At 37.0% G+C, this 26,749-nt stretch overlaps 1 protein-coding gene across 1 annotated transcript in view; it reads left to right on the top strand.

The window, feature by feature from the left end:
• Positions 1 to 1,384: 1,384 nt before the first annotated feature.
• Positions 1,385 to 26,749, top strand: part of opn4a (opsin 4a (melanopsin)) — a 32,691-nt gene continuing 7,326 nt past the window's right edge. The window contains exons 1-9 of the mRNA XM_073834012.1: positions 1,385 to 1,649; positions 10,846 to 10,988; positions 12,022 to 12,155; positions 18,126 to 18,329; positions 19,480 to 19,651; positions 19,885 to 20,046; positions 21,416 to 21,523; positions 26,075 to 26,270; positions 26,364 to 26,537. Of these exons, the coding sequence (XP_073690113.1) occupies positions 1,497 to 1,649; positions 10,846 to 10,988; positions 12,022 to 12,155; positions 18,126 to 18,329; positions 19,480 to 19,651; positions 19,885 to 20,046; positions 21,416 to 21,523; positions 26,075 to 26,270; positions 26,364 to 26,537 (1,446 nt within the window). The 5' untranslated portion in view covers positions 1,385 to 1,496. The remainder of the gene's footprint in view (positions 1,650 to 10,845; positions 10,989 to 12,021; positions 12,156 to 18,125; positions 18,330 to 19,479; positions 19,652 to 19,884; positions 20,047 to 21,415; positions 21,524 to 26,074; positions 26,271 to 26,363; positions 26,538 to 26,749) is intronic.

Here is a 26,749-nt window from a genome sequence, read left to right as displayed (position 1 = left end):
GCTTTGTTTGATGACGTTGCAGGGCGTTCCAAATGAGCGATTATTGTCAGCGAAGTCCACTTCAACGGATATACCGTGCTAAGGGAGTAGGGAGCAGTGAACACTGCGTAGGGACCCTGTCGATCGGAACGCACCTACGGTCAAGCCAGCCGCGATTGATTTTAAGTATGCGCGCATATTACAGTGATTACGGTAGTTTCAGAAACAACGAGGAAACAACACAGAGAGAACGCGCTTGCAGAGCGCTTTTCATTTAGACGCCCAGGACTGAGAGATAATACTACAAAATGCTCGTGAATTTTTACTTACTTATTTATTTGCATTTCTGCTTTAATATCCGTTTTATTTATTGGTGTACTTGACGGTTCTTTTCTGAGAAATGGGACATTATTAGACTTTAGAGTCTAATAAGTAGAAAAAAAAACAATGATCAGTTCTTATTCAGGACGGCCCATATTATATGCAAAACTCATATGAAACCTTTTTACTGCAGCATTTTTGAGATATGGGACATTATTACATTTTAACGGGGTATATAGACCCCATTTCTAAAAAGTAGAAAAAAAAACAATGATCAGTTCTTATTCAGGACGGCCCATATTATATGCAAAACTCATATGAAACCTTTTTACTGCAGCATTTTTGAGATATGGGACATTATTACATTTTAATGGGGTATATAGACCCCATTTCTAAAAAGTAGAAAAAAAAAAGAATGATCAGTTCTTATTCAGGACGTCCCATATTATATGCAAAACTCATATGAAACCTTTTTACTGCAGCATTTTTGAGATATGGGACATTATTACATTTTAATGGGGTATATAGACCCCATTTCTAAAAAGTAGAAAAAAAAAAGAATGATCAGTTCTTATTCAGGACGTCCCATATTATATGCAAAACTCATATGAAACCTTTTTACTGCAGCATTTTTGAGATATGGGACATGATTACATTTTAACGGGGTATATAGACCCCATTTCTAAAAAGTAGAAAAAAAAAACAATGATCAGTTCTTATTCAGGACGTCCCATATTATATGCACAACTCATATGAACACCCCCCCCCCCGAATGCGTCCCTTATTTTTGGGTATTAAAAGTGGTAACCCTAACTGGTACCTTCACATACTCGAACACCTGTTTAATTGGAGTATGTAAGGTCATGTCACCGTGCTGCTCTAATTTCATAACAATCGCCTGTGTGTGTGTGTGTGTGTGTGTGTGTGTGTGTGTGTGTGTGTGTGTGTGTGTGTGTGTGTGTGTGTGTGTGTGTATGAAATATAAAGGTGTGCGAGTAGTTAAGTCAGGCTGTCACAGCCAGGGCTGCTACGGCACATGCTGACACATATTTACTGCCACGCGTTCACATACAGTGAGCACGACTGAACACAATCTGACATCTGTACAGCCCTCGCTCTAATCGCGTTTAACGCTTTTATCTCCGACTGAAAAGTCTTCTGGTGTGGTGTGCCGCTCTCTGTCAGTTACGCGAGTGATGATGAGCGGCGCCGTGCGCTCAATGAGGAAGGGCATCTCGTGTCCGACACAAGACCCGAACTGCACTCGCATCGTGGAAAGCCTCTCCTCGTGGAACAACTCCGTGATGAGCGCGTACCGGCTGGTGGATTTACCCCCCACGACCACATCTGTGAGTCAAACATGTTTCTCCAAGCTATTTCTTTCAGTCTTTTTCATCTTTTCCTTTACATATGTTCAGGTATATGTGAAGATACTTGGTCAAAAGCCTTAAATGTTTATTTTGCTGTGTAAATAGATTTGACTAAATTTGGTTCCAGTCAAATTTACAGTAGGTTTTACAATATCAACAATTGGTTGATATGTTTGCAGTGTACAGATGCTGGATATCTTTATGATGTACATCTGACAGAACTAATAGCATAAACCAAAAATGACTGGTTAAATGCAATGTAAGGGTGCTTAAAAAGTTCAGCTCTGCATAGTTATTGTGATTTATGCAAAAGACAGACGGATTTTGATAGATTTTTTGTTGGAGAACTCTCTGCCTTTAAGATTTCTTTCTTCATGCTACATCCTTCCTATAAAAACACTTACCTTAAAGTTTATAGCATTTTTTATACTTCAGTTTAAATACTACAGTGATGCATTTAGAGAAATGTATTTCTATGACGTACACTACCAGTCAAAAGTTTTTGAACACTAAATTTTTTTATGTTTTTTTTAAAAGAAGTCTCTTTTGCTCACCAAGCCTGCATTTTGATCCAAAATACAGCAAAAGCAGTAATATTGTGAAATATTTTTACAGTTTAAAATAACTGCTTTCTATTTGATTATATTTTAAAACGTAATTTATTCCAGTGAACAAAGGTACATTTTCAGCATCATTACTGCAGTCTTCAGTGTTACATGATCCTTCAGAAATCATCCTAATATGTTGATTTGATGTTCAAGAAACATTTTTCTTATTATCAATATTTAAAACAGTTTAGTAGATTCTTTCGGGATTTTTTTGATGAATGGAAAGTTCCAGCATTTATCTGAAATAAAAAGCTTTTGTAATATTATAAACGATACCATTCAAAAGCTTGGAGTCAACATATTTTTTAAATATATTTATTTATTTATATATATTTTTTGGTGGAATTATAGAAATTCTTACTTTTATTTTGCAAGGATGCTTTAAATAGATAAAAAATGATGATAAATACATTTATAATGTTACAAAAGATTTCTATTTTAGATAAATGCTGAACTTTCTATTCATCAAAGAAACCTGAAAAAATCTACTCAGCTGTTTTCAAAATATAATAAAGTTTTCTGAGCAGCAAATCAGAATATTCGAATGGTTTCTGAAGGATCATGTGACTGGAGTAATGATGCAAAAAAAAAGTTTTGAAATCACAGGAATAAATTACATTTTAAAATATATTCAAATAGAAAACTGTTATTTTAAATAGTAAAAATATTTCAGAATTGTACTGCTTTTGCTGTGCTTTGGAACAAATAAATGCAGGCTTGGTGAGCAGAAGAGACTTCTTCAAATAAAAAAAAAAGAAGTCTTACTGTTCAAAAACTTTTGAGTACAAGTGTAAATGTTCTCTACTGGCCGAAAATCCACCAGTGCAAGTTTAATCAGTGTTTGGAACATGGTAGCTGGTTTGCACTGGTCTACTGGGCTTAACCAGCTTGATCAAACTATAACAGGTTGATTTAGACCCCACTATCTGGTAGTCTTTCTAATCCGTCATCTAGATCATCATGGTATAAAAATAAATCATAGAAAACCGCTTTCCATCATAAGAGAAACTGAAAATCCAAATATTTTGATATTTAATTCATACCTTTCCAGGAGTTAAGCTATTTCAATAATATATATACATATAAAAAATTATACAACACCCATCTTGTCTTAAAATTCATGCCTTGAGTCAGGTCAGGTGCATTGCATTTTTCACATGAAATCTCACTTCTTAAACACAGATGACTGAAACTGTCCTCTGCTCTTAATCACCTAATTTGACCATATATGGCTTGAGTCTGTGGTTTGAGCCTGAAGATGTATTTGTGAGGTTAAATCCTTGGGGTTTTCACTGTGGAGATAATTGTTAAACAGAGCTATGAGAGGACTTATGAAGGCATGTCAGTGCCACAGGAGTGCCATTGAATTACAGTACATATTTATGCTAATTGGCCATGTCTTGGGGCTGTTTATGCCATCTCTTACATGTTGCATGTTGATGTCTCTTTCTCCTGTCATTAAATGAACAGATATTCTGGACTGCTACAGTACTAATGGATGCCTCTGCACACACAACACTTCATTTCATTTCATTTAACCAATAAATACATATTCAGTACCAGTCAAAACTTGGAAATAATACGAATTTGCAAATCTTCAACAAATGTGTTGTTCCTATTTATAATTCAGCATCTTTTCATCAGTAAATGAGAGTTAAATAAAGCTAAAATAAATTACATTTGTTAAGAGAGTCATTGATTTACAGTGAAACACATGATTTCAATGAGATTATGACTTAATGGATTGGGATTTGAATGATTTTATTTTATGTAATTCATCTACAAATTTAATAGGACTCTGTTATTGACCTAATCTCTTTTGCCACAATGTTTTATCACAAAACAGAGGGGGGTGCTGTGTTTATATCCTGAAACTGTATTTGGGTGGAATGAGGAGACCTTAAAAAGGGCCCCAAAAGCTGTTACTGTAACAAATCGCTCAGTAATTATTTTATGTAACTTTGAGCCTTGTTTAGGAGGATACATTTTTGGGTCAAGTGGGATTTATGAGATGATGAACCAAATTTGCATAAATCACACACTTGTGCTTGTGACCCGTCAGTAATAAAATGTGACCCAGAAACCCACTGACACCCCGGGCTGATAAGATGTGCATATTTCCAGGCCATACTGACTGATGCAGATTTAAGTCTATCAATAATTGTAATGGGTCTTTAGCATCATCTTACGCAGTTGTCTCAAACTGACAGCACCAAACCTGACAGGAAAACCAGCTTCAATGACCATGAAGGATTAGGATAAAAAAGGATGCACTGTAATCATGCGATTATGATATAATCATATTCAGGTCCATGCTCACATATTGACCTCTCAATGTGTTCATTTCCTCCTGTTGATTAAAATGATGTGATCAGTGGACTATTTGGTAGATGTAGGTGCAGTTTGTTTGCTTCAGTAGAGTTTGTTGAGTTTGGGATATCAATTTGTGTGGGGGCATAAATGTTTATTATTACGAAAACATTCTGCTAGTAGCATTATTTTGACTCCTAGGAATTCATTTAACATTAACAACATTAGGAAAACACATTAATTGGCTGATTATTTGGAACTAAATCCCAATATATTGTGTAACAACCAAAACAAGCTTAACTGCCAACTTTGGACAGAATTTGCATGTCTTTTACAGTGTTTCAAACTGAAATGCAGCATTATCTCTAATTTGAGAAGAAAAAAATGTCCCCTAGGACAACGGGACGCAGTGGGACTAAGCAGCTGGGTAGAGGAAAAACAGTTTCAGATGAAAGAGTGGAAGGTATTGGCAGTGCGTGCGTTTAGCCGAGCTCAGGCAGCTTTGCTTTCTAACTGAGCTAAGTAATCATGGTAATGCGGTCAAACGAGTGCAGTAGCATCTGGAGCGCAAGAGAAACTATCTATATATGAAGGACAGCTGTGAACATCCTGTGAATTACAGTATATTCATATCTCAGTTATTTGGATCAAGGATGCAACAATCATGCACAGTAATGTGCATTAAAGAAACATTTTTGTACTTAATATATAACAGTAATGATGTATCATGTTCACATACTAAATGAATGTGTACGTGGAGGTTTACAATAATGCTGTTAAAGGGGTAGCTCACCCAAAAATAAAAATTCTGTCATTATATATTCACTCTCTGCTTGTTCCAAACCTCTACAGTTTTTTATTCTGTTGCACACAAAAGAAGATATTTTTAAGAAGGTTGGTAACCATACAGTTGACAATAGCCATTGACTTCAATAGAACTAATCCCATATAGCTTGGAAGTGAGTAAATGATGACAAAATTTGTATTTTTGGGTGAACTATCTCTTTAATTTACAGGAATCCGAAGTATCATATAAGATGATTAATGTTGCTTCTGTTATTTCACATTTGTTTAAATTAATGTCATAATAGAAAGCCATGTTCTTTTTAAATTAGAGTCAAGGTTTTTATCATTCATTTAATTTGTAGGGCCCTATGAAATACATTTTTTTTTTTTCCCCAAATTCTGTTACATTTTCCTGGATACCATTTTAATCTTTCTAGACTCTGTTTTATTAGTTACATTAACAAATATTAAGCAAAAATCATGAAACTTCCATAATTTAACAGCAATTTATTAAAAGTGTCACGAAAAAATATATATTTTTAATTTAACTTTAAAGCCCTAAATTTTAACAATCACAAACATCTCTAATTCATTGATTTTATAAAAGATAATTTATTATTATTTTATTTCCTTTTTATTTCTTCCGAGTTTTGATAACTGTGTTATTATTAGTAGTGGTACTATCATTACATTGAGTAATATATTTCTGTCACTGTTTCTTCAAGTTGCACCAAACTTTTATTTTGACACGTTGCTGTGAAGACCTATCAGTTTCTGTTTGTATATGATATGATAGTAGGTTTTCTCAAAAGTCTGTGCCATTCATTCAAACAAAAACAAGCAGAACATGCAGGATTCATATTTAAATAGCAGCTTAATATTCATAAGCACTAGTCCACATAGCTATTTGAGTCAAGTGTACTGACCTACTTTTGATTTATACATCCAAAATTTGTCAAATTCCATGACATTCCGCATTATACAGTCAATTCCATTTTTATGAGTGGATTCTGCAATTCAATTTTCCACATCGCTAAAATCATAGGGCCATACATTTGTAATGATGTAATTTGTGTTTAATAATCAGTTTTAAATAATTTTGTCATTATAGGTCGCCAATCAAACATTTTGTAGCTATGAATCTCTCAAATTAATTACTGTTTGGCTTTTTACCTAATTTATCTGAACTACTGAACTACAAAATTAATTAAATGACTAAAAATGATCCATATTACATAAAATAAGAAGCACTGTACACTTAATTTTACTGTTCAATTGTAGATTTGAAAGAAAAGCTCCAACTTTAAGAAACAATCTGAGTATAGTTAACAATTTACAATCACACTGATTTGTATTTGTCCTCAGGAGTGGGATAAATAATGGTTAAAATGTCAAAACGATAATTTAGTTGTGTTAGTGTTCAAGACGATCTTGTTTCCATAGCAAATGTTTTCACGATGAGTTACCCCATCTGCATTATCATCCACAGTAAATGAAAATACCTTTCTTCTCTAGAATAACTACATGGTTTTAAAGTGGCTGGTTCACTTTGAAACATCTTCAAAAAAAATCCCACGAAGTGCCTTAACGCAGTTACACAGTCATATTACTCTGAGTGAGAAACAGATGTGGCTCAAACACTATCTATTTCATTAGAATCCTTCTCATTCTGGAGAAAGAAGACAGTCTTATCTTAGCCCTTAGAGTTTTTCATGGCTTAGATCTTCATTTGACCCCAAACTCAGAAGTAATGAATGAAAACACACAGTAATGGCTACTGCTATATTTTGAAAAAATTCAGAACAAATAAATTCACCAGTGCAGCTCAAGATGGAAGAGCTTTAACAAATGTTTTGATGACATACGGTGGCCCATGTCTGTTGAGGTTTACAAGAAACATGATTTTTATTCATTAAGTTTGGGTGTTTGTAAAGGAAACCTGGTTTCAAACATGATTTTTATCAGCAATGCTCTTTGAGTTCAAAATTTGCTATTCTTGGAAGAAACAAAGAAACTAAAACTATTTGTCTGCATAGAGTAAAACAGTAGTTCTCTTGGTGGTTTGTTTTGATTTAGGTAAATTACTAGTGCTGAATGTTAAATGAAAAATTCAGCCGAACATATAATCATAGTAATGATAGCAAAATCCATCTGCTCATAAACATTTTAAAGTGAGGAGAAAATGCTTTCCATATTTTGTGTTTTGTTGTTGATGTCAAAGTCTGTGTGTCCAAGCAAACACATTTTGGCTCAAACTCATCTCTCTAAGGAGAAACTAGCCAAATTGGACCAATTGCTTGACATCCTCGAGAACATGAACACATCTATGCAAAACAAGATGTGACCCAGAAAAAAGATGCATTGTTTTGTTATAGCTGACTCTATGTATTACATAAGAAATATGATGATTTTGACAGTTTGTTGGTAAAGAGTTGTCTCAGCATCATCACTTGACACATACCGAAGGCAGTGACTGAATATGCTTTGTCATATTCCCTCTATCATAGCCACATGGTTACACTCATCTGCCTTGAAATGACTTTTCCGGGAGTGCTGGTCCTGCATTCAGCTCATCTCATTTTGCCCAGAGCTCTGACACTTAAAGGTCTTTTCATTAAAGCTTTTCCTGTGGAAAATGCAGGAAAAGTTGGCATTTATTCATAATTGTTCTGTGAAAGCCAGATATTTCTTATTTTGTTCCTGTATCATGCTGAGCGAAATAAATAAAATTGATTACAAAAAATAACTCTTCCGAGTGAAAAAAATTGTACTAAATTGGAAGAACTAATTTTGTGCTTAATTCACTTTTTGTGCGGAAGTAGTGCTGAGGTCCAACTAGACATACTTAAAGGGATAGTTCACCCAAAAATGAAAATTTGATGTTTATCTGCTTACCCCCAGGGCATCCAAGATGTAGGTGACTTTGTTTCCTCAGAAAAACACAAACGAAGATTTTTAATGAAAACCGGTGCAGTCGGCCAGCCTTAACATGGGCTTCGATGGGCACCAAACCTTTAAAAGTAAACAAAAACATGCACAGACAAATCCAAATTACACCCTGCGGCTCGTGCCGATACATTGATGTCTTAAGACACGAAACGATCGGTTTTTGTGAGAAACTGAACAGTATTTATATCATTTTTTACCTTTGATACACAGCCACGTCCATCTGTAATGAGCACCAGTTTGGCATCAGTCACGTCACATGAGCACGCACTCTGTCGTAGAATACGCAAACGCCGGAAGCGATCTGTCACGTGTATACGACACTCATTGTTTAAACAGTGCACAGAGATTGTGGGTATAGGCTATTCAAAATGGTAATTACTTGCGCGTATCCTGATTGTTTAAACCGATTTAAAGCTAAAAGATTACGTTTGCTTGCGCAAACTCATCCGGAACTTTTCACTGATTTCCCCTTCCGGCGTTTGCGTATTCTACGTTAGAGCGCGTGCACATGTGACGTAACTGATGCCAAACTCGTGCTCAGGACAGATGGACGTGGCTGTGTATCAAAGGTAAAAAATGATATAAATACTGTTCATTTTCTCGCAAAAAACGATCGTTTCGTGTCTTAAGATGTCAATGTATCGTCACGAGCCGCAGGGTGTAATTTGGATTTGTCTGTGCATGTTTTTGTTTACTTTTAAAGGTTTGGTGCCCATCCACATCCATGATAAGGCTGGCAGACTGCACCGGTTTTCATTAAAAATCTTCGTTTGTGTTTTTCTGAGGAAACAAAGTCACCTACATCTTGGATGCCCTGGGGGTAAGCAGATAAATATTAAATTTTCATTTTTGGGTGAACTATCCCTTTAAGTATATTTAATTGTGCTAAAGTGAGTCAGTAAGTCTTAAGTCATATGTCAATATATATGTTCATGGATTTGTATACTTAAATATGGGTTGCTACCTAATCTCATGACGAAAACGTAACCGTGGGAGCTTTTTCGCAAGACAGGAAATATGTACTAATAACTACATATCACTGCAATTTTCAACAGAAACACTAGAGGCGGTAAAACAGCAAGCACTTGTATTCATTGTCATAGCTCCATGTGTTTTTTTTTTAATAATTATATTTATTGAATTTTTAATATAATATAAACATAACACATCATCAAAACAGCAAAAAAAAAAAAAAGAAAAGAACACAAATAGCTCAGACTTTAAATAACAGAGTATTACCTCATATAAAACAGGCAATGGAAAAAGAAAAAAAAGTGAATTGTCTAGAGAGTAGCCTGCTTTTTGTTGTAAGACGCTCAAGGGGAATCAACTCAAAAATTATCTTATGCCAGTCTTTAAGTGATGGAGATTTATCACTAATCCAATTAAGTAAAATATTTTTCTGGTAGCAAAGGCCAGAATATTGTACACTTTTATTAGCAGATGAAGCAATGCACCCATTAGGAATACCCAACACCAATGAGACTGGGTCAAAATCTAGCTGTATATTAAAGATCTTTTCCATTTCCCCCAGCACCAAAAGCCAATACCTTTGCAGTATGTTACATGTTACAATTGAAGTAATTCAGACATAAAACAGCATCAAAACCATAGATATGTGTAACGTTATGAAATAAAATGTCGACCCATAAAGAGGTAATAATATTTTTTAGCTTTTTGTTCAAAATGTTTATTATTATTATTTTTTAAATGAAACTTATCTACATTTAAATGTTTATAAAAAGAATGGATGAGACTAGAAAAAATGTTTCAGTATACCTATAAGTTCATGTAAGAAAACATAGATGTAAACTAGTTGTGTACTCAAAATTTACTACTGTTATACTTAAAGTATACTTAAAATATACTTGAACTTTACTTAAGTATACTTAATAAAATAAACTTCAAGTATACTTCTTTTTAGTAAGGGTAAGAGAAAAGTTAAAGAAGAGTTTATATTAATGATTTCAGCTATTCAGATTCGTACTTGCACTATATTCGTCTCTCAATACACAGAAGACAGAAACAGATATTTATATGTACAGTACAGATTAAATGTCTTGATTTAGACCTGAATCTGCAATGAAAAGCGTAAAGACATGTCAGCTCTCTGTCATTCAGGCCTGTTTAAATCCTTCAAAGACTGAAATGTGCATGAAAATCAGTAAATCATTGGATTTGACTGCAAGTGCACAGAATTTTCAACATGAACACACACAATGTGTTTCATATCTATACAGTCAAGAAATCAATCAAAAATATAGTCTACTACAGTCAGATCTGCAAACAGCTGTGGAGAAAGATTGTTTTACTACAAATATTTACTATTGTATTTTTTATACTTCTGCTCCCCTCCCATTTAATGAATTAATGTGTCAGTGGTGTCAGCTGAGTTCAGGCTTAATGGTGTTTCTTAAACAGATTGCACACTCTTTGATGCAAAGGTCATTATAAAACAGCTGCTATAAAATTGCTGCTTCTCATCTGAGCTTTTAATTAATGTGCGCCCCTGTGTCTTCAAGGTTGCTATGGTGGAACAATCAGTTTACCCTTTCCCAACAGTGGACGTGCCTGATCATGCTCACTATACTATTGGTGCTGTCATCCTTGCTGTTGGCATCACTGGCATGTTGGGCAACTTCCTGGTCATCTATGCATTCAGCAGGTGAGGAAAAAAGTCTATGGGGAAGTTGAAAACGTATTATGAGAAGAGTGTGTGATTTTTTTTTTATTGTTTATTATCAAAGCCAAACTGTAGTCAGATGTATTGGTGCTCAGCATTATTAGGCCTGTTGCACTTCTGTGTCACTAACTTTGAACTGACACATTTCCACAATAGATAGTTCCACTCTTTAAATTAGATATTTTTTAAAAACCCTGCAATTTTTGTTAGTTTGTGCTAGGGCTGTGCAATAAATCACATGCGATTGTCATGCGTATCTCATCAGTAAAGCCGGTTCTGTGATTAATAGTAAATCTCCATCACGTGCGTTCAGATGGCGCGGTATTTAAAACACTGAGCAGTAGATCACTGAAAAGCTACGCAATATCGCGTTCAAAATCGCGGATGAATCGCATTCGATTTTGAACGCGATATTGCGTAGCTTTTCAGTGATCTACGGATTAGTGTTTTAATCACAGAACCGGCTTTACTGATGAGATACGCATGACAATCGCATGCGATTTATTGCACAGCCCTAGTTTGTGCTTGTTTTAGGAATATGATGTGGAATTGTGACTCTTCCTTTAATTCATTTTGACAGAAGCAAGTGACTGAGTGAGTCATGGAATCATCCACTCATTAGATTTACTCAAAAGCACTGATTTATTTAGGAATGAATCAGCAGCACAACCAATTCCTTCAAAAACACAGACTAATTCAGAAATACGTTAACTGATCTTGTTTATGAGTGAGTCATGGAATCATCTGTTTGACCTGTTTCTTCAAATATAACAGTTTAGGAACAAAACAAGTGAGTCATGTATCAGTCACTCAACAGATTCAGTAATAAACACTTGTTCTGTCAGAAACTAAATCATTGTGCGTTTTTTGTAGACATGCCAATTGTTCACAGGGAAGCTGATATTCTCATTTCATCGTCATATAGCTAAATGAACAAAGAAAAGAGAAATTAACATCTGATTGTTTTGTGTGTGTGTGTGTGTGTGTATGTGTGTGTGTGTGTGTGTGTGTGTAGGAGCCGAACCCTGAGGACACCTGCGAATTTGTTCATAATAAACCTTGCTATCACAGACTTCCTCATGTGTGTCACCCAGGCACCCATCTTTTTCACCACCAGCATGCATAAGAGATGGATCTTTGGGGAGAAAGGTACACACATAAACATATATGAATGGTTTCACTATATATGAGGACGTGTGTAGTTTTATATAATGAGCTAAATGTGATACCGTTACAGACAAATACATAAACTTTTTTGCAGATCATTATTTAAAAGGAATAGTTCACCCAAAAATGAAAATTACCCCATGATTTACTCACCCTCAGCCCATCCTTTTTCTTTGACTTCTATGGCTTCTGCCTCTTGGACTTTTTCTTAAACTTCTGCTTCTTCGACTTTTTCTTCGACTTCGGCTTCTTCGACTTTTTCTTTGACTTGTTCGACTTTTTCATAGACTTCGGCTTCTTTGAATTTTTCTTTGACTTCTTGTTCTAACTTTTTCTTCGACTTCGGGTTCTACTTTTTCTTAGACTTAGGCTTCTTCAACTTTTTATATGACTTCTTGTTCAACTTTTTTTATAGACTTCGGGTTCTTTGACTTTTTCTTTTACTTTTTCTATGGCTTTTCCCTACTGAATTTTTTTTCGACTTTTTCTTCGATTTCTTTTTGTTTGGCTTCTTCTTAGACTTCAGCTTCTTCTACCTTTTCTTTGACTTCTTCTTCTACTGAAGTTTTTTTCAGACTTTGTGTTCGATTACTTCTGGTTTTACTTTTTCTTCAACTTCGGCCTTTTTCTGCTTTTTCTTCGACCTTGGCTTCTTCAAGTTTTTCTATGACAACTTCTATGGCTTCTGCTTTTTTAACTTTTTCTCCGACTTCTGCTTCTTTCACTTCTTCTTGTTCGACTTTTTCTTCGCCTTGTCTTCGACTCCTTTTTTCTTTCAGACAAATGCAATTGAAGTTATATTTAAAAAATGGCTTTTCTAAGCTTTATAATGGCAGTGTATGGGTGTTGAGATTTTGAAGTCCAATGAAATGCACCCATCCATCATAAAAATGTATTCCACACGGCTCCAGGGGGTTAATAAAGGCCTTCTGAAGTAAATGTGTTTTACGAGGATATGTAAAGAAAAATGTTTGAGGATTTTGATATAAGCCAAGAGGAGACTGGTTTTCCTTTGCTGTAAACAAAACTTGGTTGTTGCAAAACTAGCATATTCTCATCGGAGCTTACACTTCATGTCATTGTGACAGTTAGCGGAAGCTATAATGGTTTTAAGTTTTAGAAATGGATATTTTTCTTACACAAATGCATCATCTATTAACTTCAAGAGGTCCTTATTAACTCTGCGGAGCCATGTGGAGTACTTTTTATGATGGATGGATGCATTTTATTTGACTTTAATCTCATTCACTGCCATTATAAAGCTTAGACGAGCCGGGACATTTTTCAGTATAACTCTGATTGTGTTCGTCTGAAAGAAGGAAGTCATATACACCTAGGATGGCTTGAGTGTGAGTAAATCATAAGGTAGTTTTCATTTTTGGGTGAACTCTGCCTTTAATTCCTAAGCTGTGTCTGAGATAAAACATGCACGCCTATGACTTATTGTACTCTACTAAACTTTTTGAATTATAATGAATGGATTTAAGAATAAAGAAGAGATAGATGGTTTGATAAAATAAATCACTTCTCAGGTTGAATGGGTTCAAATAAAGGAGGGGTTGCCCTTGGAGACAGCCTTGGTCTCTTAGTACTTACAAGGATTCACACCGATCTTTCTTTATGCTTTTGTTGCTAAGAACCATGAATGTCTTTCTGACAGATGTATGTAACCTTTTCTAGTACAGTTGTTTCTCTTTCATCAGTTGCCAAATTGTAATATCTCTAAATTCCTCTCAAAACTACTCATCAAGGCTTTTCTTGTTATTTTTGAGCACTAGCTAGTCATTTTGTTCAGCTGTGAAATGCAGCTGTTTGTGGGTATTATATGGAAGACTCCATCATCCTATTTTCCCTGAGGTGTTCTAAATGTCAGTTCCTATCAGGATCGAATCTTAATTGGCTTCATCAGCCTTTACTGGGATTTTTTTGGAGTCTTCTGCTTGCTGACGTTTGCAGCGAGATCAGGCGCTGTATGATTTCTGATTATTGCAGTGATGGATGCTGATCTTTTGTGTTCAAGGATATTACTGGGCAGACATGAAATTGTTATCTCCTCTTTGCTCTGTGCGTAAAGTGTCTTATAGAGAGAGGGTTGGTTTTATTGGAAAACAAGTTGCAGATCTCAAAACCAGTAGTGTGGGTGATATACCAGAAGAAACGATTAACCAGTCGAAATTTGTCAACTAGTAGAATATTTTTTTCGCTTAATGGGCTTTGAAAGGTTAATGTACACACTTGTATGAATCAAAATGCTAGTCTTTGCAAGTATCCTCGTAAACACTGTAATTTAGATCTAAAATGAAAGCAAACAGCTAAGGAAGAAAACATGTGTAACAGTATATTGGATCCGGGCAGCTCTTAAAGGGACAGCAGTCTAATATTCCTGCTATCTGTCATTCATGTTAATCAAACAACAAAAGTGAGAAAATCTCTTACTGCTCATAACTAAATTGCTTTTGTAAGAAGAAGAAATATATATTTAATTTACAAAGTAAAGAATTATTAAATTTCTATGGTATCACAAAATGTAATATAATAAAGACCTTAAAGGAAAAAAGCTATATTGTGATAGACAGTTGAAGTCAATCAGAATTTGCAAAATGTGAATTATTTTTCCAGAATAAGAAGGATCATACAAAATGCATGTTATTTTTTATTTAGTACTGACCTGAATAAGACATCTCAAATAAAAGACATTTACATATAGTCCACAAAAGAAAAGAAAAAATGACCCCGTTCAAAAGTTTACATACACGTGATTCTTAATACTGTGTTGTTTCCTGAATGATCCAAAGCTGTTTTTTTTTTTTGTTTAGTGAGTTAGTTGAGTTCCTTGTTGTCCTCAACAGTTAAACTGCCCGCTGTTCCTTGTTTTTTCAGTATTTTTGTGGATTTGAACCCTTTCCAACAACGACTGTATGATTTTGAAATCCATCATTTCACACCGAGGACAACTAAGGAACTGATATGCAACTATTACAGAAGGTTTAAATTATCACTTTATGCTTCAGAAGGAAACACAATGCATTAAGAGCCAGGGGTGAAAACTTTTTGAATTTGAAGATTCAGGATAAATGTAGATTCAGGATAAATGTAACTTATTTTGTCTTCTGGGAAACATGTAAGTATCTTCTGTAGCATTTAAAGGGCAGTACTAAATGAAAAAAAAAGAGATTTAGATAAAATAAGAAATCTTCATTCCGTTCAAAAGTTTACACACCCCCCAGCCCCCCACCCCCCCACCCCGGCTCTTAATGCATCGTTTTCCTTCTGGAGCATCAGTGAGTGTTTGAACCTTCTTTAATAGTTGCATATGAGTTTTCCAGTTGTCCTCAGTGTGAAAAGATGGAAATAAAATGACTCATCCTGACTAAAATGAGCAAAAAAAAAACAAAAATTATCAAGATATCCCCTCTATAACTGTCCTCTTGATATAAAAGGAAACTTAATTTTAAAATCGTGATTTCTACACCTAGAAATGTCATGTAAATTAATAAAATCTTATTTTTAAGCCAAGCTTAAAGCAATGCCCAGCTTCTTATCCAGTAACAGCTTAAAAAGTCATGGTACCTCTAAGTTTTGTTGTGGACAATGGCGATCAAGTAAAAACTAAAATAAAATACTGTAAATGAATCCTGCCTGTAACAAAAACATCCCCTGTAAAACAACTAATTTGACATTGCAGACGGGAAGAATCAATTTATTATGTAATTTTCACTCAAAGCAGTTGATTTAGCATATTGGAGGCATCTGCTCTATTGGCTTCAATTTAAACAGAACAGCCTCTGGTCTCCCTGTTGGGATCCTGACGCATTACGCCTTTCCAAGCGGAGTTTGAAGCCTCCCTCCTGGAGGAGGGACTCTGACCCAGTTTCATTTGGTAGAAACAGTTAAAATATGTGCTTCTTGCTTCTGCCAGCTCTGTCTGCACTACAAAACAGGGCACAAATAAGACCACCGTTAACTCAATCGTGACAACCATTCGTTTGATCCCCCTGAAAGCTTTCTCAATCAATCAGATACAACTCACAAAAATGCTCTCATTCAGGATTAACCTAAGAGCATAATCTACCTGACAAGGTGTGAGAGAAAAGAGAAGACATCCTAATGTGTGACAGGATTATCTTAAATAACAGATGCCTCTGTTTTGTAATTATTAAAGTGCATCTAGTTAATGTGTTCTGAGAAAACAGACACAAATGATTATAAAGCACATTGAATGCATTATCACTTGTTCAGTTGTTTACATATGGCTTGACAGCTTAGAAGGTGTGTGTGGATGTTGAGGAGGTGCCAGACTGTGTGTGTGTGAGTTGAGTATAATGGTGTGAAATCATCTGTTTCTTGGCTGTCTGCTGGTTATTCTTCTGTTTGACCTGTTTTATTGCCGACATGATGTGTATTATGTGAAACTGACTTCAGACAGATCCAAACTATTTCTCTCTTTCTATTTGTGTGTGTTTACTTGATGTAGGCTGAGGATCCACTTAGAACAGTAATGTTATCAGGATACCATGCATTTGGATATGTGGGGTGGACAAAGTTCATTTAAAACAGTGGCTCACACCCATGGAGCCTCAGCATCAGGTGGAAGGGAGGGACAGTTCACCTAAAAATGAAAATCTTGTCATTAATTACTCACCCTCATGTGGTTCCAAACCCATAAGACCTTCATTCATCTTTGCAACACAAATTAAGATATTTAATCCGAGAGCTTTCTACCATGTTCAAGGCCCAGAAAGGTATGAAAAACATTGACAAAATAGTTAATGTGACATTAGTGGTTCAAGTGTAATGTTTTTGTGCAGGAAAAAATAAATAAATAAACAATGACTTTATTCAACAATTGTTCACCTCTACATTACCCTCTGCCTCAATGTTAGAGAGTAGGACCCTTGCTATATATGGAGGGTCAGAGAGCTCTTGGATTTCATCAAAAATATCTTAATTTGTTTTCCGAAGGTTCTTACAGGTTTGGAACATGAGGGTGAGTAATTAATGACAGAATTTTAAATTTTTGGGTGAGCTTACGCTTTAAAGGATTCGTTCACTTTCCAGAATATTAATTTCCTGATAATTTACTCAGCCCATGTCATTCAAGATGTTCATATCTTTCTTCAGTCAAAAAAAAATTAAGGTTTTTGAGGAACACATCCAGGATTTTTCTTCATATAGTGGACTACAATGGGAGCCAACGCCTTGAAGGTCCAAATTGCAGTTTTAAGGCAGCTTTCAAGGGCTCTACATGATCTCAGCCAAAGAATATGGGTCTTGTCTAGCAAAACGATCGATCATTTTCTAAAAAAATAAATAAAAGTGTTTTTAAACAAACACTTGTATTGCACTAGCTCTGCAATGTGTGTCTATGACTTTCATGCATTACGTAATCACGTTGGAAAGGTCACACATGGTTAGTTCAATTCAAAAAGGTAGCATAGGGTAAAAAAACCCAATTTCATATTCTCCTCCAACTTCAAAATTGTCCAACATTGTTGTTTTGCCTTTTTTTGTAAAAGGTGTTTGACTTTCTTTGCACATTCTCTTTGTAAACACTGGGTCAGTACTGATACCTATTTCACGTGTGACCTTTTTAACATGATTATGTAATGCGTGAAGTCAAGCTAGTGTAAGATGAGCATTTGTGGTTAAAAGGTGTATAAATATATATATTTATTTTTTTTTTTAGAAAATGACTGACTGTTTCGCTAGATAAGGCTGTTATTCCTCAGCTGGGATCGTGTAGAGCCCTTTGAAGCTGCGTTGAAACTGCAATTTGGACCTTCAACATGTTGGTTCCCATTGAAGTCCACTATATGGAGAAAAAACACTTCTCCACACTGGATAAATACACTGCTTCAATAAATCTGTTAGAATTTACCACAGAAATGTCAATTCTGTATATACTATACTTGGTTTCATACTCACTTAATTATTTTCCTTCTGTCTCTCCAGGTTGTGAGTTGTATGCATTCTGTGGGGCTTTATTTGGCATCTGCTCCATGATCACGCTCATGGTCATCGCTGTGGATCGATACTTCGTGATCACGCGGCCTCTAGCCTCCATCGGTGTGTTATCTCAGAAGAGAGCTCTGCTGATTCTTCTGATAGCTTGGGTTTATTCACTTGGTTGGAGCCTGCCACCCTTCTTTGGCTGGAGTAAGTAACCTAATAAACTTTATGTTTTCTTTGCTCTTTTTAATTAATGCCATTTTCTTTGATATTTTTATCTAACAAGCCTACAAAGGCCAAATGACCAAATGAGGCCTGAAGGGATAGTTCACCCAAAAATGAAAATTATGTCATCATTCACTCACCCTCATGTTGTTCCAAAACGGTATGACTTTCTTTCCTCTGTGGAACACAAAGATGATATTTTGAAGAATGCTGGTAACTAAACAGTTTTGAGAAAAACATCCAGGATTTTTCTCCATATAGTGGAGTTCAACGGGAGCCAAGTCCAAATTGCAGTTTCAATGCAGCTTCAAATGGCTCTACACGATCTCAGCCGAGAAATAAGAGTCTCACCTAGCAAAACGAATGGTCAGTTTCTAAAAATCATCAACCAAATAGCATTTATTTTAAGTCAGATGTCAACACGTCATGATGGCAGGTGATTAAGTGCGGTCCTGTGTTAAGTGTTAATGGAGTTAAGTACACCTTTGATGCTTCTTTCACATGATGTTTCAGTCTTTCATAAGCTCAGGTATTTTGGGACAAGTACACTGCATTCTGGGTCATCCATGTGTGAGCACACAAGCATAAGAGCTGTTAGCCAGTGACTGGCTTTACAAACAGTGCACTGTTGGACTCTGATCTGTGTCACATAAAGGTGGTCTCTGAGGACTGAGGCTTTCAGCTTAAGAGGGATAGACTGGTAAAGCCTGGTGCTTTTGGCTCTACAGCACTTTCTATCTCTGCTTTACAGGCAACCTGCTCTTTACACGAAGGGTGTCTGTCTCCTTTAACTATTCTGACAGCTTATATCTTCACCACTGAACATCACATCAACCTCAAACCTCTGAGAAATGATGATAGCTGCACACATGCATGAAAGCCAGACTGTGATTGGTGACGATAAGAAATACTGTGGTTATAGCGTACTTTTAAAATATCCTCAGCTGTGTGTGCATTGGGTTGTATTTCACTTTCACAACAATCCTGTTTCTTTGCGAGTTCGTTCCAGTTTTGACAGTATTTTACTGGGTGTAAAAGGCTTAGCTGCTGGCTATCCTTCACTTCCCTCCACACATTCTGTTATTTTATGTTTTTTTGACTTTCTCTTTGTCTGTCTGTCTCTGTTTTGCAGGTGCTTATGTTCCTGAAGGACTGTTGACCTCTTGTACCTGGGATTATATGACCTTTACACCCTCTGTGCGAGCTTACACTATGCTGCTCTTCATCTTCGTCTTCTTCATTCCGCTTATCGTCATCATGTATTGCTATTTCTTTATTTTCAGATCCATTCGCAGCACTAATGAGTAAGTTCTTCTGTACAGATCTAACAGAACTGTATGAATTAATTAGTATTCCATTCCAAAGCTCGTTTGTTTTGAATATGTAAACTGTATTGGTGAAGTTTAAGTAAAATGTAATACTGTAAGTACTTAAACACTTTTATTCTGCATTATAATTAATCTTGAGGCTTTGATGGCAGTAAACCAATAACAGACAATTAGTGTTGTTTAACTGTTTTTCTTTTCGTCTTTGGAAGAGCTGTGTGCAAAATAAATGGAGATAACAAGAGGGACTCAATAAAGCGATTTCAGCGGCTGAAAAATGAATGGAAGATGGCGAAAATTGCTCTTATTGTCATTCTCATGTATGTCATCTCCTGGTCCCCGTATTCAACTGTAGCACTGACAGCCTTTGCTGGGTAAAGAAATCCCAACCCTGACAACACAATATAATGTAATATAGAAAAAATATACACTACCATTCAAAAGATTTAGTTTTTTAGGAAATTATTACTTTTGAAAAGACACATTAAATTGATCAAAATTGACAGTGAACACATTTAAAATGTCAAAATGACATAAAAAAGTTTTCTACTCTGTAAGTGCTGTTTTTTTTTTGGACTCTTTTTCATACCAAAAATTCTGGAAAAAAAAAACGGAAGCCTGTTTCTGCCACTGAATAAAAAAATAAAAAAGGTAATTGCGACTTTTTATATAGTCATAATTGTGAGTTATAAAGTCAGAATTACGAGTTATAAATTTAGAATGGCAAGTTATAAAGCCAGACTTACAAGATATAAACTCCCAATTGAGAGAAATAAAGTCAGAATACATTGCAATTGCTGGTTATAAAGTCAGAATTGTGAGATATAAACTCACAATTCTGTGAAATAAAATCAGAATTGCAAATTTATATCTTGCATTTGTGACTTTTTCTCAGAATTGTCAGATATAAAGTCAGAATTGCGAGTTATAAAGTCAGAATTGCTAGATATAAACTCGCAATTGCGAAAAATAAAGAATTGCATGTTTATATCTTGTATTTTGTGACTTTTTTCTCAGAATTGCAAGTATATATCTCACGTTTCTGACACGACTGTGAGTTATAAGTCAGAATTGTTAGATTTAAACTCACAATTCTTAGAAAACGTCATTTTTCCCACTCAGAACTGGACTTTATAACTCACAATTGTGAGTTTATATCTCACAATTCTGAGAAAACAAGTCAAAATTGTGAGATATAAACAGAATTAAGGCAGAATTGTGAAATAAAAAGTTGCAATTCTGAGAAAAAAGACTTTAGTTCTCGCAATTGTGTTTATGTCCCTCAACTGACTTTATATATCGTAATTCTGACTTAATAACTCACAGTTACAGTTGTGAGTTTATCACAGAATTCTCACTAAGTTTCTCAGAATTCAATTCTGAGAAACTTAGTGAGAATTCTGTGATATAAAAATTGCAATTACGCAATTTAATCATAGCTGTTATCTTTTTAACATTGTTTTTAAACATTGACAGTTTTTAACATTGATATAATACTAAAAAAATTTCTTGAGCAGCAAATCAGCATGTTAGAATGATTTCTGAAGGATCTGATAACTGGAGTAATGGCTGCTAAAAATTGAGCTTTACAATCAGGAATAAATTACATTAAAATATATTAAAATAGAAAACATATATATTATGTACTATGTAGACTACAATTACTAAAGTACTACAAGTAATGATGTATATACATACATGAACATGTTTATTAACCTATATACTTATTTCCATATTTTTCAGGTATTCTGATATGCTGACACCATATATGAATTCAGTACCTGCTGTGATAGCCAAAGCTTCAGCAATCCACAATCCCATCATCTACGCCATCACACACCCCAAATACAGGTACTGTAGGTGTCTCACTGAGTATCATTGTGTCACAGTTCTGTCAGTTTATGTCATTGGTTTCTCCCATTGTCTCCCCCTGTCATTTTGTTGTCATTTGGTTTAGCCCTCAGTATTCTGTATCCCCGTCACCTGTGTTTAATGATTAGTTCCCCTTTATAAGTCTGTTTGTTTCTTGAGTTCTCAGTCGGTCCTTAATGTTGTATATGTGTGTGAAGATCTCTGTGTTCCTGCCTTGTTCCTCTTGAAGATTAATATTAAATATCGTGTTTGTTAGAATCTTGTCTATAGAGTCTGGGAACGTGACGTCAGCAACGCAATGCATGTTGGGAATTTAGGTAACGGAGCTGCGGTGAACACTGTGTTTGATTGTGATCGTGAAGTTTTAGTCTACTTTATTCTGCATAAATAATAATTTTTGGTGAACTATTGTTGTGTTGTTAATTGCCACAGTCTCACCGATTACCAGCATGTACGCCGACTGTTAAATGTTTGATTTTCCAGCTTTCCAGCTTGGACAATCACCTTGGATCCCAAGTGTCCGAGTTAACAAAACGGCGTTGCATGGCGTGGGTACAAGCAGTTAGACGGAAAAGCATTAGTTGACTAATATGTGCCCCAGCGTTGTTATGAAACCATGAATTAAGAAATTAATGCTGTCAAATCAGTTGCTCTCAAGGAATGTCATCCAACATAAACTTTTCTGTGTAAATATGTTCATGTATTGCGTGTATTTATAAGTATATACACATGCACATATATAAAATTTAAATTATTTATATATACACTAGTTAACATTTGAAGTGGATCGAAAGCTTTCATCAAAGTTGTCATAATAAAATCATGTCTTAGGACTTTAACTTCGAATGTTGACTACTAATATGTATATATATAGATATAACACGTATAAAATATACACATGTATGTGTACTTATACATAGACAAACAATGTTTTACAGCCTTCAGTTATGCCGCGTTTCAGGCAACCCCTTACCCGTGTTTTTCCAGCCTTCTACCGGTGAAAGTGCACTGGAGCGGCAGTCAAACCTGTGATTTCCCATCTGTGAACTCGTACTAACGTTAGATCAACGTACTCCCAGTTCCGAGCTCTGATATACGGTGCGTTGTTTATGCAAGTGGTACATGGTGGAAAAATAGTCTTTAGGACAATATAACGTTGCATTCAAATTAATAATAATAAATGCGCTCAGACAGTTTGGCACGACTTGCCTGGAACGGGTGACTGGTGGTTTGAAGTCGTGATTTACGGGCTTCAAAATCTGCCTGGAACGCAGCATTAAACATGCATTATCTGTTTTGCATATTGCATACCACGTTGCAGCAATAAATTGAAAAAACACGAACATTTCTGTATCCCTTTATTTGTGGATAACACACTGATGTAAATGTGCACAGTTCACAGTAACATAAGAATCAACTAAATTGAAAAGTTCAGTTCCACTACTACTATAGTGCAAACACAACAGGTGTAAGATGTAACAGTGCTGTAAACTTTAAGTCTCAAGAACACAGGTAACAATGCAGTAGGTAAAACGGCAAATAACACTACAAACAAAGTAGGAAAACACCATCTGGGAATGTTACGTGCATTAAGGCGGTAACTCATTTAGATCGTCCACCACTCTTTATGCTCGTAAGGATCGAGCTGTTGATTATTTTTAGTTTTTCTAAATACCTCAGCTTTGACACTTCATTAAGCTTTTCTCGGTATGGAAGATTTAGCTTTTCCTCGGATCTGTGCATTGTTTTTTTTGTTTTTTTTAATAGTAGCCTACTATCTTGTAATACTGACGGCTGACGACGTTACATAAAACATGGCGGCAACTACCCATAATTCTACGCGCAGTGACGTAGTTGGCCAAGCTCTATTGTCTCGTCTCGTTCAGCACGAATCATAACAGAAGGACCGACCGAATACAGTTTACGGCGTGCTTTCCCTGCGTTTCTTTTCCGTTTTTTGTCTCAAGTGTTTTTTTTTTGTTTGTTTTTTTGTCATGGATGATCCCACTGTCCTCATCATCCTCCTGAAGCAGGGGAACCGCTCTCTCGAGGACCACACCAGAGACTTTGTGTTCCTCGCCCCGCTAACACATTACCCGGACAGCTGCTTGTGCACGTTCTTTCGAAATGGACTTAATAACACCATCAAGGCGCAGCTGTCCAGGGAGGGTCCTCGAGAGAGCCTAGCCGATTACATCGAGTGGGTGCTGGCGTCCTGTGGATCTTCCTGGACTGTCGGTTTCGTCGAGGAGGACGTCAGCCCCACTCATGACCCAGAGAGCAGCCTACCATCACCCCGACACGCGGAGTATGAACCCGAGCGCACCGCGGAGGAGGAACTAGAGCCGCGAGCGGCAGAGCCAGAGTCCTCTCCGGCTGATCAGGTGCGTGAGCCGGCTTCTACATCTGCGACGGTGGATTGCGACGTGGAGCAAGTGAGGGAAATGGAGAGCCCTGCCCACTGCAACACTGCTGAGGGTGAGATGGATAACTCTGGGGATTTAATTGACTTCTTTTCCAATGTTTTATAAATACCTGTCTGTCAAGTCCAACAGTCTGCCCGAAATTCCCTCCCACCCCCCCTCTGCTACTCATGTCTCCGTCTGCCTGGCCACCGCTGTTCCCTGACAGCTCCTCTGCTCACCCTCAGCCTACCATCAATGCAGTGGGCTCGCCGCAGGGCTGACAGTTAACAGTTAACAGCCTCAGAGCCCAGATCTCCACCTCGGCCCTCCGACCCTGCGGCTCCACCACGGCTCTCAACGCCCTCATCTCCACCGTCGCCTGTCAGTCCACCAGCTCCACCAAGCTCCATCGTCTCTCCGGCTCCGCCCTGGTCAGTCGTCGTCCATCCGTCACCTCAGGACTCTGCTCCTCCGGCTGTGCCTCGTCACGCCGTCCCACCGGCTCCTACGGACTCCTCCCTCCCTCCAGCACAGCCTCCATCCTCTGTCGCTCCGCCGCGGACCTCCGGAACTCCGCCTTCGCCTCGGTCGTCAGAGCCTCCAGTTCCACCTTGGCCCTCCGGATCCGCGGTGTCGCCCTGGTCCTTCGGCTCTCCATCTCTGCCTCGGGTTCCTTCGCCAGGTGCTCCGCCTCTATCGGTTGGCCTCCTGGAGTCGGCGGTCCTTCCTCAACCATGGCTCCTCCCTCCGTCAGCTCCACCGTGGGCTGTCATCATGGCTGCAATCTGGGTCCTGCTGAGCTTCTCCTGCTTCGGGTCCCTCCTGTTTCCTCCCTGGCTCCTCCCACCATCGTCGCCCCCTTGGACTGTCTTGTTGGTCACTAGGACTTTTGTTCTGGTCCCCCTCCTGGGGTTGCGTCCTCCGCCAAAAACCCCTCCCACATGAACTCTGTTTTTCTGGTTTTCCGCCCCTCTTGTCTGTTTTTTTTTTTTTTTTTCTATGGCGCGAGGACGCGCCTATTCGGAGGGGGGCGTAATGTCACAGTTCTGTCAGTTTATGTCATTGGTTTCTCCCATTGTCTCCCCCTGTCATTTTGTTGTCATTTGGTTTAGCCCTCATTATTCTGTATCCCCCGTCACCTGTGTTTAATGATTAGTTCCCCTTTATAAGTCTGTTTGTTTCTTGAGTTCTCTGTCGGTCCTTAATGTTGTATACGTGTGTGAAGATCTCTGTGTTCCTGCCTGTTCCTGCCTTGTTCCTCTTGAAGATTAATATTAAATATCGTGTTTGGTAGAATATTGTCTCGTTCAGCACGAATCATAACACATTGATGTCAGTTCAATATATTTTTGAAACCAGACTGGCTTAGTTTTGACTCCCAAAGTGGTAATGAAAAACATTAATGGTGCTGTAAGTGATAATGTTTGACATTTTAATGGACAAACTCACTTTCCATTAATGCAGAACATGAGTCAGCGATTAGATTACCTGCTCTGGCCCCATTAGGTCTAAACACCTAAGGCAAATTGTGATTGTTTTAATTTTTCCTAGTGTCTAGCTCGCTGAGCCATTCAATCGCAAATTGATCAGAAACATACATTCCTTCTGGGTTAAAGTGTTAAATTCCGTTTTGATTGATTTCATTAACCTGAATATCCATTTGAGCATAAAGAGTAATTAATCCTGCACAGAGTGTCGGTACCATGTGTAAGGCCTGCTGGGGTAAAAAAATCAGATTTGCTTTTCTCCCATGACACTAAACCCATTTTTCTATGCACTGAACACATTTCCATTCATGCAGTGACCATGTCTATTTTGATTTTAGGTTATCTTAGGTTATTTTATTTTCATTTTTATAATATTTGAGTTTCATTTTAGTAATTTTGGGACATACTTTTCTGTTGTTTTTTTAATTCATTTTTAAACTGTTAAACTGTGCTTGTACTAGATATTTGCCAAGTCATTATTTCTAGTGTTTCTAATGCTTACTTTTTTTTTAATGAAGCTTAATTGTCTCATTGAAGTTGATATTGATATGATTATTATTTGACTGAACAGATTTGGATCATCCTCTATATACAGTAAATATGGATCCACCATGTTTATGTCTTTGTTTCTCTGTCAGGTTGGCCCTCGCAAAATACATTCCATGTCTTCGTGTGCTGCTGTGCATCCCCAAGCGTGATCTCTACTCGTTCCAAAGCAGCTTTATGTCCACACGTCGTTCCACAGTCACAAGTCAGTCCTCTGATATGTCCGGACATTTTCGCAGAACCAGCACCGGCAAATCCCGGCTCTCCTCAGCCTCTGACAGCGAATCTGTGAGTGTGTAAGCCTAGATATGATGATTAGTCTTCTCAAGGTCAAATGCAAATGTAATGGCTGTATTTTATGACCTGTTTTCGACTCTTCAGGGCTGGACAGATACTGAGGCCGATCTCTCAAGCATGAGCTCCAGGCCTGCCAGCCGACAAGTGTCTTGTGACATCAGCAAGGACACTGCAGAGATCCCAGACTTCAAACCTTGTAACTCATCCAGCTTCAAATCTCAAAAGCTCAAAAGCCATGACTCGGGCATCTTTGAAAAGGTGACCTCACAGGCTGAATATATTACATATGTGGCAAGTATCAAAGCAGTGTAGCTTGTGTTACAAAAATGTGTGCTGTCATCCTCTGTTTATCCTGATGTTTCTCTGTTGAACCATGGGTGTAGCTTGACATTTGACCTAGCCAGTTGATTTGGTCAGTCACAGTGTATTCAAGTAAATATATTCAAGTGAATCTATCATAATAACCAGAT

The sequence above is a fragment of the Garra rufa genome, chromosome 2, assembly GCF_049309525.1.
Source record: "Garra rufa chromosome 2, GarRuf1.0, whole genome shotgun sequence".
Classification (NCBI taxonomy): domain Eukaryota; kingdom Metazoa; phylum Chordata; class Actinopteri; order Cypriniformes; family Cyprinidae; genus Garra; species Garra rufa.
The sequence above is the reverse complement of the archived record's forward strand: the minus strand, read 5'-3'. Positions and strand labels throughout refer to the sequence as shown.